Raw genomic sequence first — 14,567 nt, 5'->3', positions numbered from 1 at the left:
GGATATAGAAGATATTCTTTCTGAATTAATAGTTAGGGCTATTGATTTGATAAAAATATTGAGAGATATATATTTTGAATATATATGAATAATCACTTGAACATAATTTAATAATAATATATAGACTAATACATTTTATGCATTTTAATATTATAGATATTAAATGGCAAACAACTCAAACAACTTCTATGTGTGATCAGCCCTTGAGAAGGACAAGATGACATGAACAAACTTCTTTAATTGGAAAATAAACTTGAGGATAGTCCTCAGGCAGGAGCGAAAGCTCCATACCATTGATGTTTCTCACCCTGGACCTCTTCTTGAAGATGCAACGCGTGTTCAACAAGCTGCTTATTAGAAGCATATAGATGATGACACGGATGTCACATGTTTGATGCTAGCGACTATGAGTCATGAGCTTCAAAAACAACATAAGAATATGGATGCTTATGTCATGATTGAGCACCTTAAATATATGTTTGAAGGACAGGATCGTCAAGAGAGGTTTGATACAAGCAAAGCTTTGTATGCATGTAAACAGGGCGATCGTGATCCGGTTGGACCGCATGTTCTGAAGATGATTGGATATATGGAGTACCTCGCTACTCTGGGTTCCGCAATTGGTCCGGAAGCCCATATTGATCCGATCTTACAATCTTCAAACAATAACTATGCTCAGTTTGTAATGAATTACAGCATGAATGAGATAGACAAGACACCTACCAAATTGTTGGCTATGTTAAAAACTGCTGAGACCAATATTCAGAAGGCGTCCCTTGCTCCTATAATGACGGTGAACAAAGGGAGTGCCAAAGGGAAAGGTAAATGGAAAGGCAAGAAGAGGATGGGATCCAAACCTGCTGTTACTCCTAAAACTGCTCCCAAACAGGCTTTAAAGCCTGGAGGTGGTGTTGCAAAGGGTGATACTTGTTACTATTATAAAAAACTGGGTCATTGAAAGAGAAACTGTCATGCTTATTTAGAGGATCTGAAGAAGAAGAAGAAGGCTACTGGAGCTTCTAATTCGTGTATTTATGTTATAGAAGTCAATTTGTCTACTTCTACATCTCGGGTATTAGATATTGGATGTGGTTCTCATATTTCTATAAATGTGCATGAACTGCTGGGAAGTAGGACATTAGCGAAGGGAGAAGTCGACTTATGTGTTGGCAATGGATCAAAGGTTGCTTCTTTAGTTGTAGGGACTTATCATTTATCGTTGCCCACTGGGCTCGTTTTAGAACTAGATAACTGTTTTTACGTGCCTGCAATTTGCAGAAACATTATTTTGATTTCTTGTTTGGACAAGAAAGGTTTTTCGTTTTTGATTCAGAACAGTAGTTGTTCCTTTTCATTGAATAATGTAACCTATGAGGTTGCACATTTATTTAATGGTTTATATGTTCATGATTTAGATGCTCCTGTCTATAACATAAATAATGATAATAAACGTATTAAGATGAAAGACTCAAATCAAACATACTTGTGGCATTGTTGTTTAGGTCACATAAATGAGAAACACATTTCCAAATTACATCAAGAGGGTTACTTGGATAAGTTTGATTTTGAATCATACAAAGAATGTAAATCTTGTATCATTGGCAAAATGGCTAAAGCTCCTTTTACCGGACAAGGTAAAAGGGCCACCGAATGATTAGGACTTATACATGGTGATGTATATGATCTAATGCGTATGATGGCAGGAGGTGGCTTTTACTACTTCATTATGTTTACTGATGATTTCAGTAGAATTGGATTCGTATACCTTTTGAAGAACAAATCTGATTCTTTTGAAAAGTTCAAAGAATACAAGGCCGAAGTGGAAAAGCAAACAGGGGAAAGTATAAAAGTTCTACGATCAGATCATGAAGGAGAATACTTAAGCCTCGAGTTTAAAGGTTTCTTGAAGGGGTGTGGTATCATATCACATCTTACTCGTCCCAGAATGCCTTAATGGAAAGGAGTTTCTGAGAGGATAAATCGTACCTTGTTGGACATGGTGCGATCGAAAATGAGTCTAGCGGATCTTCCAATAAGTTTCTGGGGTTATGCTCTAGAAACGGTTGCATATATACTAAACCGAGTTCCAACTAAATCAGTTCAAAAGACTTCATATGAGATATGGACTGAGAAACGTCACAGCATATCATTTATGAAAGTACGGGGATGCGAAGTATTTGTGAAACACTTGGTATCTGACAAGCTAGACCAAAATCGGATAAATGTTATTTTATGGGATCACCTAAAGAAACTAAAGGGTATAGTTTCTATAATCATACCGAGAACAAAGTGTTCGTTGCTTGAACCGCTGTATTTCTTAAAAGAGATTTAATTTCCAAGAAAAACAGTGGGAGGATTATAGATCTCGATGAATATCGAGAAGTACAAAATAACATTGAACCATAGTTGGAAAGTGGGCAAGATGTATATCAAGATATTTCTGCTCCAGAAATATAGGTTGTTCGTAGATTTAGTAGGACTCGTCATGAGCCAGAGTGATATTATGGATTTATCTTGACTCAAGATGACGATGTGATGCTCATAGACAATGATGAGCCTCTTACCTACTAAAAAGCTATGAACAGTCTAGACTCCGAGAGATGGCTAGAGGCCATGAAATTCGAGATGGAATCCATGTATAAAAATAAAGTATGGATTTTAGTTGATCCACCTGAAGGGGTAAAACCTATAGGGTGCAAGTGGGTTTTCAAAAAGAAGACTGACATAAATGGTAAATTACAGACCTATAAGGCGCGACTAGTGGAAAAAGGTTTCAAACAAATTCATGGTATAGACTATGATAAGACTTTTTCACCAGTTTCTATGATCAATTAAAACATGATTTTGCTAGCAATAGCTGCTTACTACGACTATGAGATTTGGCAAATGGATGTCAAAACCGTTTTCTTAAATGGGATCCTTGAAAAGGATGTATACATGATACAACCTGAGGGTTTTGTCGACCCCAAGTTTTCTAAGATGGTCTGTAAGTTGCTTCAATCTATTTATAGATTGAAGCAAGTCTCAAGGAGATGGAATCGCCGTTTTGATGAAACAGTCAAAGAATTTGGCTTTATTCAAAATAAAGATGAACCATGTCTTTACAAGAAGGTTAGTGGGAGCCATATGACATTCCTAGTACTATATGTAGATGACATATTACTAATAGGGAATGACATACCTTCTCTACAGGCTGTTAAGACTTGGTTGGGAAATAGTTTCTCGATGAAGGACTTAGGCAATGCTACATATATATTAGGGATCAAGATCTATATAGATAGATCAAGGAGATTGATCGGCCTAAGTCAGAGTACATACATTGATAAAGTATTACATCATTTTGGGATGCAAGAGGCAAAAAGAGGATATGTCCCAATGTCTCATAGGATAATGATCTCAAAAGATAATTGCCCTAAATCATTAGATGATAAGGGCCATATGAGCAAAGTTCCATATTCTTCGGCAATTGGATCTATAATGTATGCGATGATATGTACTAGTCATGATATTTTATATGCATTGAGCATGATGAACATATATCAGTCTTGTAACGCCCTCCAAACCCGGGGTCTAGGTCTGGGGGTTACTAGCTAAATACCAAACTTGTACGAACATGTATAATAATTAAGCAGATACATATCTAAAACCCTTTAATACTAACCAGGATCTTTTAGGTTAAAGTATGAAAACAAGAAGCCACATTCTAACTTTATTACAAGCCAAATTTAAAATCTTACAAACTCTCTTTATTACAACCCATTGTCAAACGAGTTTTAAACTACATTCATTTTTATTCAAACACACACATTAACTATCTACACTACACGTGCTCAGGTAACTCAAAGTTTTCTTCCTGGATCGGGATCATTACTTTTGGTATGAGAGGGTCCCGCTGCTTGACTCGCTTCTTTACCACGCGAGTCCTGATAGGTTTCATTTTCCTTCTTAACTGAAATCAATAAGGTGAATAACAACAAATATGGGTGAGCCATAAATTGCTCAACAAGTCCACAATATATATGCAGTGTTATAATAAACTAAATGAACCAGTAACTTGGTTACATCTGCAAAGATATAACCTCGCAAGTAAATAACAAAAGCCATTATCGGCGAATATCAATAAACTAAACTGGACACAAGTTCGCACCTATACCTTGCTGATCAGCCAGGATACAGTGCAGATCCATACCTCAATGTATAGATCCAATCGGGTATCCAGGCTCTACGACCCAACACAAAGATTCGATTAATTCCAGGTCCTTAGGTACAAGTGTATACCTTATCCTGATCATAACCATCCAGTCCATAGAGGAGTAACCAGAACAATCCATATGCTTTGACGTATCCCAATTATATATATATAAACTATTGGAAAATAAATAGAGGATTCAACGAATTAGAAAAAATCAAGAATCGAAATGAAATATGAACAAAAGAATAATAATTGTGTATCAGTGTTTGTGAACATAAATTATCAGTGTGTAAATGCGATAAGAATCTGAAAGTAATTCACTATTCGGAATTTAGAATAGGGGAAAAATTGCCTTTCACGCTATCTATCACAAGTATATCACCGTTCTATAACACTGGCTCGGTCCACCTTGCTGGCTTCATCTCTATCAAAGAAAGATGCTTATTTAGTCATCTCGTATCTCAATCGCATCTCAAACCGACTTTACATAGCCCTTATCGTCTACCCGTACACGTATAATCGACTCGTATAACAATTATTGACAATTAGGACTCGATTAACTATATAATTCACATAGCATATAAGTCATATAGTCATTCTAGGTTTAAAAATATTTTTTAGAATCGAATTCGACTCACTATTCGCTTTACTGAACAATAACTGGCTCGTTTCCTATTTTACAAAATTTATTGGACTCGTTTCTATACACAATAAGGCTTATAAGTAAATAAATATCAAAATTCGACTCGCTTCTAAAAGAAATAGGATTTAAAACTATTTTTAATGAAAACAAATCATTTTTCTGAGTCGAAGGGCTTTTGTTTCACTTAAATCGGAGAAACGGTTCAATTATTATTCAATAAATAAGAATAAATCAATTTATTATTCAATATAAATAATTAATCCTAATTATTGAACCCTAAAAATATTTATAAATAATTATTTGGAGAAAATCAAAATTAAAAATGATTTTCCATAATTTTTGGAATTAAAATGAATTTATTATGATTTATTGAAAATAATTTGATTAATTATCAAAATAATTAATTATTTTTAAGTAATTAATAAATAATAAATAATTAAGGAAATAAATAATTTTAATTTTTAGAAAATATTTCAGAATTATTTATAATATAAATTAATTAATTTAAAAATTAATTAATCAATTTATAAAATAAATTAAACTGATTTTAAAATTAATAAAAATAAAAAGTAAATATAATTTCCAGAAACATTTGTCAGAACTGAAATTTCTGACAAAACAGATCAAACATGGGTCAACTGGACGGGTTAGAGGGGTCAAAATCCGAGTCGTGAAGAACATGTCGGATTTTGCCCAGAATCCGGTCACTGGAGCAGATTCCGGTGGCCCAATTTCAGGCCAAAATCGACATTGTTTGGTCTGTATTTTCACAGGGTTTCAATCCTAATCAACTATAGTAACTTATTTCCAGCCAAAACGAACCAAAAGCATCCCTGAATCTCATTCTCCAGGAATCGTTTGTTCAATTAAATACCATGAATCGATCAGAAATCATCATATAAAGCTATTCATAACATCAAATCATCCTAATAACCCTGGAATCAAAAAGTCCTGATTCGGGTATAAACCCTAAATAACGAATTAAAACTTGAAATTGATACAAAAAATCGAAAGAACAAATCAAGAGGATGAATTCTGATACTTACATCGATTGATTTGATGCAGAAATTAACTCAAAATCACAGATTGATTCTTCGACCCGACTCTGGAAAATCCGACCCGAAAACAGAGAATTTTGATAATTTTTCTGATTTTTGTTAATTAATAATAATTAAATAAAAATTAGGCTATTTAAAGTAGTAAACTTAATACTCCTAATTAAAATTAAGGCCCTAATTATACATCTTTTAAAATTAACTGGCCCCTAATTTTATAATTTTTTAGTATTAATTTTTAATTTTTAAATAATTAATATATACAATATATATGCCAAAAATTCTCAAAAATTGTGAATAATTTAAAAATGCAAAGAAATGGTATATTTGAAAGTCCTATAATTTTATAAAAATAAAAATGTGATTTTTATGGGGTTTTTAACACCCAATGGGGGCCCGGAAAAGTCATTTTTCGCTAAATAAGAAAAATTATAAAATATCTAGATGTTCAGAATAATGCAACGGTACAAGCCATTTTAGGAAAAATAAGGCCAATTATTTTATTTGAAATATCAGCTATTAACACACAGTTCGGGTCATATAACTTCCTGATACAGAAGATTTTAATACGAAATAAAATATTCGATAATTACTCGGAAGATACCCTGACAATACAGAACACACGTGGCATATAGCAGTTAGGGTTTTAAGAGTAATTACACATAATTGACATAATAAAACACATAATTTATCTTTATTATGATATAATAAAAACGTAATTTCTCAGTCGTTACAAGTCTAATCCAGGTGAGGGTCACTGAACAGCTATCAAGAATATTCTTAAGTATTTAAAGAGGACTAACGATTCATTCTTGATGTATGGAGGAGATGAGAAGCTAGTTGTATAGGGTTACACTGATGCTAGCTTCCAGACAGACAGAGATGATTCAATATCTCAGTCAGGTTTTGTGTTTTGCCTTAATGGAGGTGTTGTAAGCTGGAAGAGTTCAAAGCAAGAGATACTAGCTAATTCCACAATGGAAGCTCGGTATATTGCTGCTACTGAAGCAGCCAAATAGGCTGTTTGGATGCAGAAATTCATAACAGGACTTGGTGTGGTTACATCGATCGTAGATCCAGCTGATCTCTATTGCGATAATAATAGAGCCATTGCTTATGCTAAAGAACCAAGGGCCCATTCCAAAGCAAATGTAACACCCCCAAATCCGGGGTCGGGGATCCGGGTTGTCACGAGTTCCATTTCCCTTAATAATACTTAATCTTAATAATCAACCAACTACTGCGTACTTTGACTCCACAATATACACACACACCACAAGTTATAGTATCAGAGATGAATATCCAAAAATAACACAAGTCATTTTATTCCATAATTATAAGCCATTACACCTCAAAAGGGTTTCTGAATAAATTTACATATTCTTTGCCATTATTACAATTCATAAATGTACATAAGTCTGGCACATCAATAGTTGAAAGCCTAGCCTATTGGTAGTTCCTACCTCAGCTACAACGGCATCAACGCCTACAGGAAAATGCGGAACGTTTCCTAACCGCTCTCGAATTGGGAGCTTGATCCTGTTCATCTTGTCTATCTGTTGTTGTGTGATGAAAGAAGAAAGCAAGGGTGAACAACAAGCCCACCAAAATAATATGTATAATAATTAACAATATATGAGCATTCTCATAGTACTCATGAAAGTCTTGGTCAAGAAGAAATGAACCAAGTTTGATCTCTTAATGCGACCAAGTCGCAAAATATTTAGTATATATGTATATATACTTTTCAAAATCTTAGAATCCTCTTCCATGCATAATATAAATAGAGTTCCAGTTTATAACTGTATAAAAATATCGTTGCAAGGTGATCTCATATATCTAACCTTGTCTCAACGTTTTTCTGAAAATCTTTGTCATGCATAAGATAATCATTTACTAGATATAAGTTGAAAATGTGAAGTTACGAGATACTCCAATATACTTATATCTTTTCCGAATACTACTTGAACTACCACCGTTCAAGGTATAATCCGTTTCAAAAGTTCATCACATAGATGAGACTACAAGATAAGATTTGAATAGATTCAATCCTTGAAATATCATTATAAATAATGAAGTTACGAGATACTTCATTAAGTACCGATATACATATACACCTATATATATACATTTCATACACTCCTTGAAAACCTCTGTTATGAAAATTATAAACAGAGTTGGAATATCCAATGAATTTGGAAAGGAGAAAACCTTGGCATAAACCTGATATCTTGCTGATCAGGCAAATATACCAATAAGTAACCTTTTCTACTAGTAGATGGATGAATCCCCCACCGGTCATCACCCTGGCCTCATTAGGACCTTGTGTTGGACCGCCACCCGGCCTCTTACGCGTTGATGGGGTGCCACCCAACCACTTACACTTTGATAGACCGTACCCCGGCCTGTCGCTTATGCCGACTCAATTAGATGGACTTACTTCCCGAACGTTGGGTAAGTGATCAATTCATTTATCAAAACAGCAACCCTGTTGCGAATATAAAATACACCACAGAGCCGGATCCCTTAGGTTTTGAGCGAGTATTTAAATCCCCTTCGAAAGGAGGATCTTAAATATAAAAATGAGTTTTGGGATCCGCCCTAACTTTTAAAAATCATTTTTGAAGACTCGAAAACATTTTTAAGAATGTTTGGAGTAATGCTGATTTAATAAAATAAATCAGTCCCAATATATTAGAAAATATCTGATTATTATTATTTAAATAATATTCCCATAAGGATAATCCTTATAAAAATAATTGAAGTAGAAGTTTTAAAACTTATACTTGAAATGAATAATAAATAACCAAATATATACTTATACGAAAGTACGATCTTTATTTGAATAATCGAAAATGAGTTTGATTATCGAAACATTATTCTTTAATAAAATAAAGAATATTATTTAATAAATAAGCGAAGTCATAAGTCCTCGAATGAATATTCAAAATAATATTCATTAAATAAAATAAATGGAGTCATAAGTCCTCGAATGATTATTCAACTAATATTCATTATTTAAAATAAAGTTATCGAATAAACCTTATTCGATTAATAGTTTTGAAAACTATATCTATATATATATATATAAATATATATATAATATACTCGGGAACATCGACTCCCGGTTTAAAACATGTTCACCTTTGGGTCCCCTATACTAAGGGTATACGCAACTACTGCTTATCTCTAGCATAGGTATTATGCAACTTATAAGCATTTGAATCAACAATTAGATATCAAGATTACGAAACAGGCATGCATATATACCATATCAGCATGCTCCAATATATCACAAAATTTCCTAATAACAATCATGCACTTATCAGAAGATAATGCATATACATATATACATCACAACAACAGTATAACGGGTAGAAAACTTGCCTGAGTGTTCCCGGATAGACTTAAGCTTAGAGTGAGTCTGATAACCTATGAACAACAACATAAGTCGGAATAAAACCCCGGTCGCTTAAGAAACTAGACTTTAACCAATTGATCCTTAATGTTCGCTTATGGTCACTTCTACGCTTAACGAATCACATAAGTCGTTCGAGTACCCTCGGCTCCACCATTTTTAATAAATTAACCATTAAGAATTTTAAGGCGATTCTTTCGCGAGTACCCTACCAACTGCCTAATCCATATTACATAATTGTTTCATACTCCAATTAGTCATTTAAGCGCCTTAACCAAGGTTTCAAAGTAAGGCGAGGGGTAATGGTTCGGTCGCAAAACGCCGTTACTTGAAACGGTCGTTTCTCCTAAACCGTACATCGGATTCAAGCGAACCACATATCAAAATGAAGCTCGTAACATGAACTATCTAATCATGGAAATGGTCAAAACTTAACAGTGAGTTCACGGGTCCTGATGTTAAGAACAAAAGTAGTCTAAGGTAAATAGGGCATTACGACGACTATGTTTACCCGATTACCAAATTTGTACAACTCCAAATCAATCCCACAATCATTACTATAACTAAACTCCATCCATACTCTACTACAACAGCCCCAACATCTCAAGTTCTCCAATTTATACTACTCTAAATCATGAACTAAAAGCTTATACTTAAGTTCATTAACTTATAATCAAGATTTACAACTCCAAAAACATTACAAAACCAACCAATCTCTAAATATTCAATAACCATGCTTCTCATGAACTATACTACTCATAACAAGCTCTTAACATTCAATAATAATGCTAGGTTAAGAGATTATACCTTCCTTGAGAGTAGGAGTAACAAATGAGCTTGAAACAACCTTGGAAAATCTTTACTAAAGCTTTATCTAAACAAAAACACAAGATCAAAATTTCAAGTTCTTGAAAAACACTATTCAGTCTCTTCTTCCATGAATTATTGGAAGATATTGTGAAGGAATTGGAAGCTTAGACTCATAGGATATCTATATCTATGTACAAGGAACCTTAGATAATTACCTCACTAATTAACAAAGCTTGGAACTTGAATTTGGATTTTTTTCTTCTTGGAAAAAGAGATGAAGCCGAGAGCTTCTTTGCTTGGAAAGTGAAAGTCAACTTGTGTTTTGTGTTTTTGATTTGTTTTGGCTTGGTTGCTTTGTTTTTTTATTGTTAATTGAATTGTTACCATGGTAAATTTTGTGTGTCTTATAATCAACCAACAATTCCTTCCCATTGTGTCATGCTTATGTTATCCTCTTATGTCATCTTCCCACACTTGTCTTCCTCTTGTTGGTGTGATAACATCATCATCACTAACCTCTTTGATTAACTCCTAATTACTTGGCTAATGATCGCTGATCTGTTATACGGTTCACTTAACTTTTGTTTTCGTTTATCGTTTGAGGGATCATACCCGAGATCTTATTACTTGGGTTCCCATAACCTTTCTCAATACATTATATTCCTGTTATGATCCTCTCTTATAATCCTTGAATTTAAATCCTTTTTATCCTGTTACCTTATACTCAATTTTTTCGGTATCTGGTGGATTTTCGGGAAAAATCAAAGTGTTCGAATTTGGATTCTGACGATCTTTACATACACTTATATATCATATAGAGTACTAATAAGATCTCAGAATAACAATAAAAGAACCTCTACATGGTGTGGCATGAAAAGTTTTCTTATTCAGCATAATCAGCAAAAATCACTATTCATAAGGGTTATAAAAAGTTCAAAATTTTTGGGGTTATTATAGTCTCCCCTCCTTAAAAGGATTCCGTCCCGGAATCAGATAGAAAACAAATGGGGGTACTTTTCTAGCATTGTGCCTTCTAACTCTCAAGTCAATTTTCCCACATTGTGGTTCTACCATCAAACTCTGACTAGTTTGATAACCCTTCTCCTAAGCACTTGTTCCTTTTCAATCTATACCCTTCCTGGTTGCTCTATATAGGTTACGTCTGGTTGCATGTCTATGCGCTCATATGCCCCTATTTGTTTGGCATCCGAATTACACTTCCTTAACATTGATACGTGGAACACGTTATGAACTTGCTACATGTTCGGGGGGTAGGGCTAGCTCATATGCTAACTTCCCAATACGTGTTAATATATCCAAGGGTCCAACAAATTGTGGACTTAGCTTTCCTTTCTTTCCGAACCTCATCAATCCTTTCCAAGGGAATACCTATAACAGAACTAGGTCCCCTACTTCCTATTCTTTGTCCTTTCGTGTCAATTCAACATACTTCTTATGTCCATCTCGGGTTACTACCAGCCGTCCTCTGATTAGATCTATCATATCCTTGGTCCTTTGGACTACTGCTGCTGGTCTGAGCATCTTGCGCTCTACAACTTCATCCTAACATAAGGGAGATCGACATTGTCTTCCCTCAAGGATCTCATAAGGCGATATCTCGATAATGACATATTATCTACTGTCGTAAGAAAACTCAATCCGCGATAAATGATCATTCCAAATTCTTTCAAGTCTATTACACAGACTCTCATAATAGCTCCTAACACTATAGCTTTTGCTTCTCAATACTCCTTCTTTTCTTGTTCGTAGTCATTACTATCTTCCGTACATAATACTATACTGGTTACACTTTTGCTCGTTAGTATTCTATAACCTTTTAATAACCGCGTCAACCTTAGTATCATGAACGCGTTAGATTCAGAATACCACCGCGCTGATACTACTCCTTTCTAGCTGCTTCTATCTTCAAAAGCTTGGTCCTTCATATAGAAGTAAAAGAATTTATTGAGAGATCACTATGATCATGAACACTTGTCATATCGCATAGTTAGTACAGAAGGTGGCCAGCCTTTAGTACTTGACAAGCAATTAAACAACATGTGGTATCCTACTAGGCTTCTATCACACAGATAGATAGTCATTCGGCAATACCTCCCATTCTGGAAGGGTTGTTCTTCTCAGCTTATACAAAATGAAAAGGAGAGAAAAGACTGAATTGAAGAGAATTATATTTATATAAAATATACCGCCACAAAATATCTGGCTTGGAATCTACCTCTGAACTATAGAGGTTTGTCATAGGAGAACAAAACATATACGTATATATATCAACATCAGGTATTATAGCATCGTATTTCACATGCCTAAATATTTTTGATATTCTGTCCATCATTCTATGGACCCATGCTCTTGCTCGAGCTTATACACAATCACCTTTGAAACTCCCTCGACATCGAAAATCAAATCTGGGATCTCATTCTAGACATCATCGTTACTAGAATTCTATGCTTGCACCGCAACCTTCCTCGTATAGTAATACGACTCTCTATTGATAAGAAGGAATAAGTATTCAATAGGTAAATAATCGACTTAATTAGTCTATTAATGATAACTTATACATCACCACAACCCGATTAATGGTACCCAATCTCAACATCCATTACACTACAACTCTCACGGTTGTAATCGGCTCATTATTCAAAGAATCGTTGCTGCATTACTATGGTCCACCACTGACCTACTATCATCATTCGTTTTCCTTGGAATCTTAATAGCTAACCATACGGAATCCATACCTGTCGTATCAAATTCTTCTAAGGAGTTATCATAATCACCATTCATAATTCATGAAGAACACTCCAGATCCTGACGTACTTTCATGACATGAAGCAGATAAAATTGCAGAAGAGTTTCAATCAAAGCAATGATAGCAGGTTAATACCATTATTAACCATATGTCTTTATTGGGAGACATGCATCTCAAAGGTTCATTTAGTCATTTCGTAACATGGTCCTGGCTTATCTCAAGATAGTACCTTCTAAGATAGATAGCCCGCTCATGGCGATTACACGAATTAAACCTTTACCAAACTACTATTACGGTTGGGTATTGCACAGTCATCAGAAGGAATGTCAATCTTCCAAACCATAATACAACCTTCACGGCTTAAACCATCATCACTGTATTCCTCTGGCACGAGCGCCTATAATTATCCTCTTACATTTAAAGTGTCGGCCACCTCTTTGGCCTTTCCTGATAGTTAAATTTCCTTACAATCAATGTCATTTTAACCACCTCCAATAAATTTTCTACCTCATTTCAAATCACTGCTTGTGCAAAAATGCTCTTACTTAAGCTTTAGTGAGAAAAAAAATATCACCATTTTTCCATAAGTTATTGCCTTAGTCTTTAGATGTGAACATTGTCACGACTGACTCTCGATCATACTTAGGACGTCTCTTATCTTGGGTCCTTCTCGTTTTCACCAATCTCGACCTTCATTGGGTCGATATATACTTTTTTAGGGTTCAACACGTGCCCACCTGGCATTATTATAATTACGTCATATTTTCTTTATCAAAATTTCTATTCTTGAGAACTTTGAATATTACCTTTTTCCCTGTAAAACCTCTAAGGTTATCCTTAAATTCTTCATCCGGTACTCCCTAGGTTCAGGGCATATCAAGATACCATTTACTAATATTAGAACCATTGTTTAAGTACTTCTGAAAAATTTCTCTACTGATCTTTAAAGGTTGTTGTTACCTTAGTCCTTCATTCCATACTACCCAACTTATAATGTCCCTATTAAGGGTGAAATGCCATCCTTTATGCATCCCCCCATGGTTCATCTCAAGCTATTGAGGTTATGTCCTTAATTCCACCTTTAAAAAGGTACTTGCATCCTTATATGGATAAATCAAGTCATATATCCCTGATAAGGGTATCTTATTCAATCAATCCCATCTCGATAGTATATGCCTAATTTCACAATAACATCTGTATTCAAAATGAAGTCAATCAATATGGCCTCCAAAAGATAACTACGGTTATCTACTTTTCTTGCCTGATTCAGTAATGATAACAGGGATGTTCTGGAAGATATTGGTCGTGTTCAACGTGAACTTCTTCTTAATAATTCCTCATTTACTTTTGTTGTTTATCTCAACAGTCATCTCAATGTTGGGATATCTTTCATACCCGGCGTCTCCCTTTCTGGGTATCATCCCACCGGTCTTACACTTCACATTCTTGAAGGTCACTTCCTTCATTCAATTTTCCTAATTTCTTACCTTCTTGTCTCCTCAGTCTATTCGCGTCTCATTATTTATCCTTCGAACTATCTCAAGGTTTCCTCGAATCCTCCCAACTTACAAGGGATAAAATATATGTACCTCTTATGCCTTCAAACCTTGAATTTATCTCATGATCAGTCACCATCGCGCTGATGATGACACACTTCTCTATATTTATTACAAGGGTTTCTT

General features: G+C 34.6%; 1 protein-coding gene across 1 annotated transcript; it reads left to right on the top strand.

Moving 5' to 3' along the window:
- Nucleotides 1-439: 439 nt before the first annotated feature.
- On the top strand, nt 440-958 carry LOC141699383 (uncharacterized). Its single transcript, XM_074503493.1, has one exon. It carries the CDS (start codon nt 440-442, stop codon nt 956-958), a length of 519 nt encoding a protein of 172 aa, XP_074359594.1.
- Nucleotides 959-14,567: the final 13,609 nt, after the last annotated feature.

The sequence above is a fragment of the Apium graveolens genome, chromosome 2 (genome assembly GCF_009905375.1).
Source record: "Apium graveolens cultivar Ventura chromosome 2, ASM990537v1, whole genome shotgun sequence".
Classification (NCBI taxonomy): Eukaryota; Viridiplantae; Streptophyta; class Magnoliopsida; order Apiales; family Apiaceae; genus Apium; species Apium graveolens.
The sequence above is the reverse complement of the archived record's forward strand: the minus strand, read 5'-3'. Positions and strand labels throughout refer to the sequence as shown.

What these genes read in the sequence shown, in the direction of transcription:
- LOC141699383 (XM_074503493.1), top strand. Translation starts at nt 440, where the DNA reads ATGGATGCTTATGTCATGATTGAGCACCTTAAATATATGTTTGAAGGA.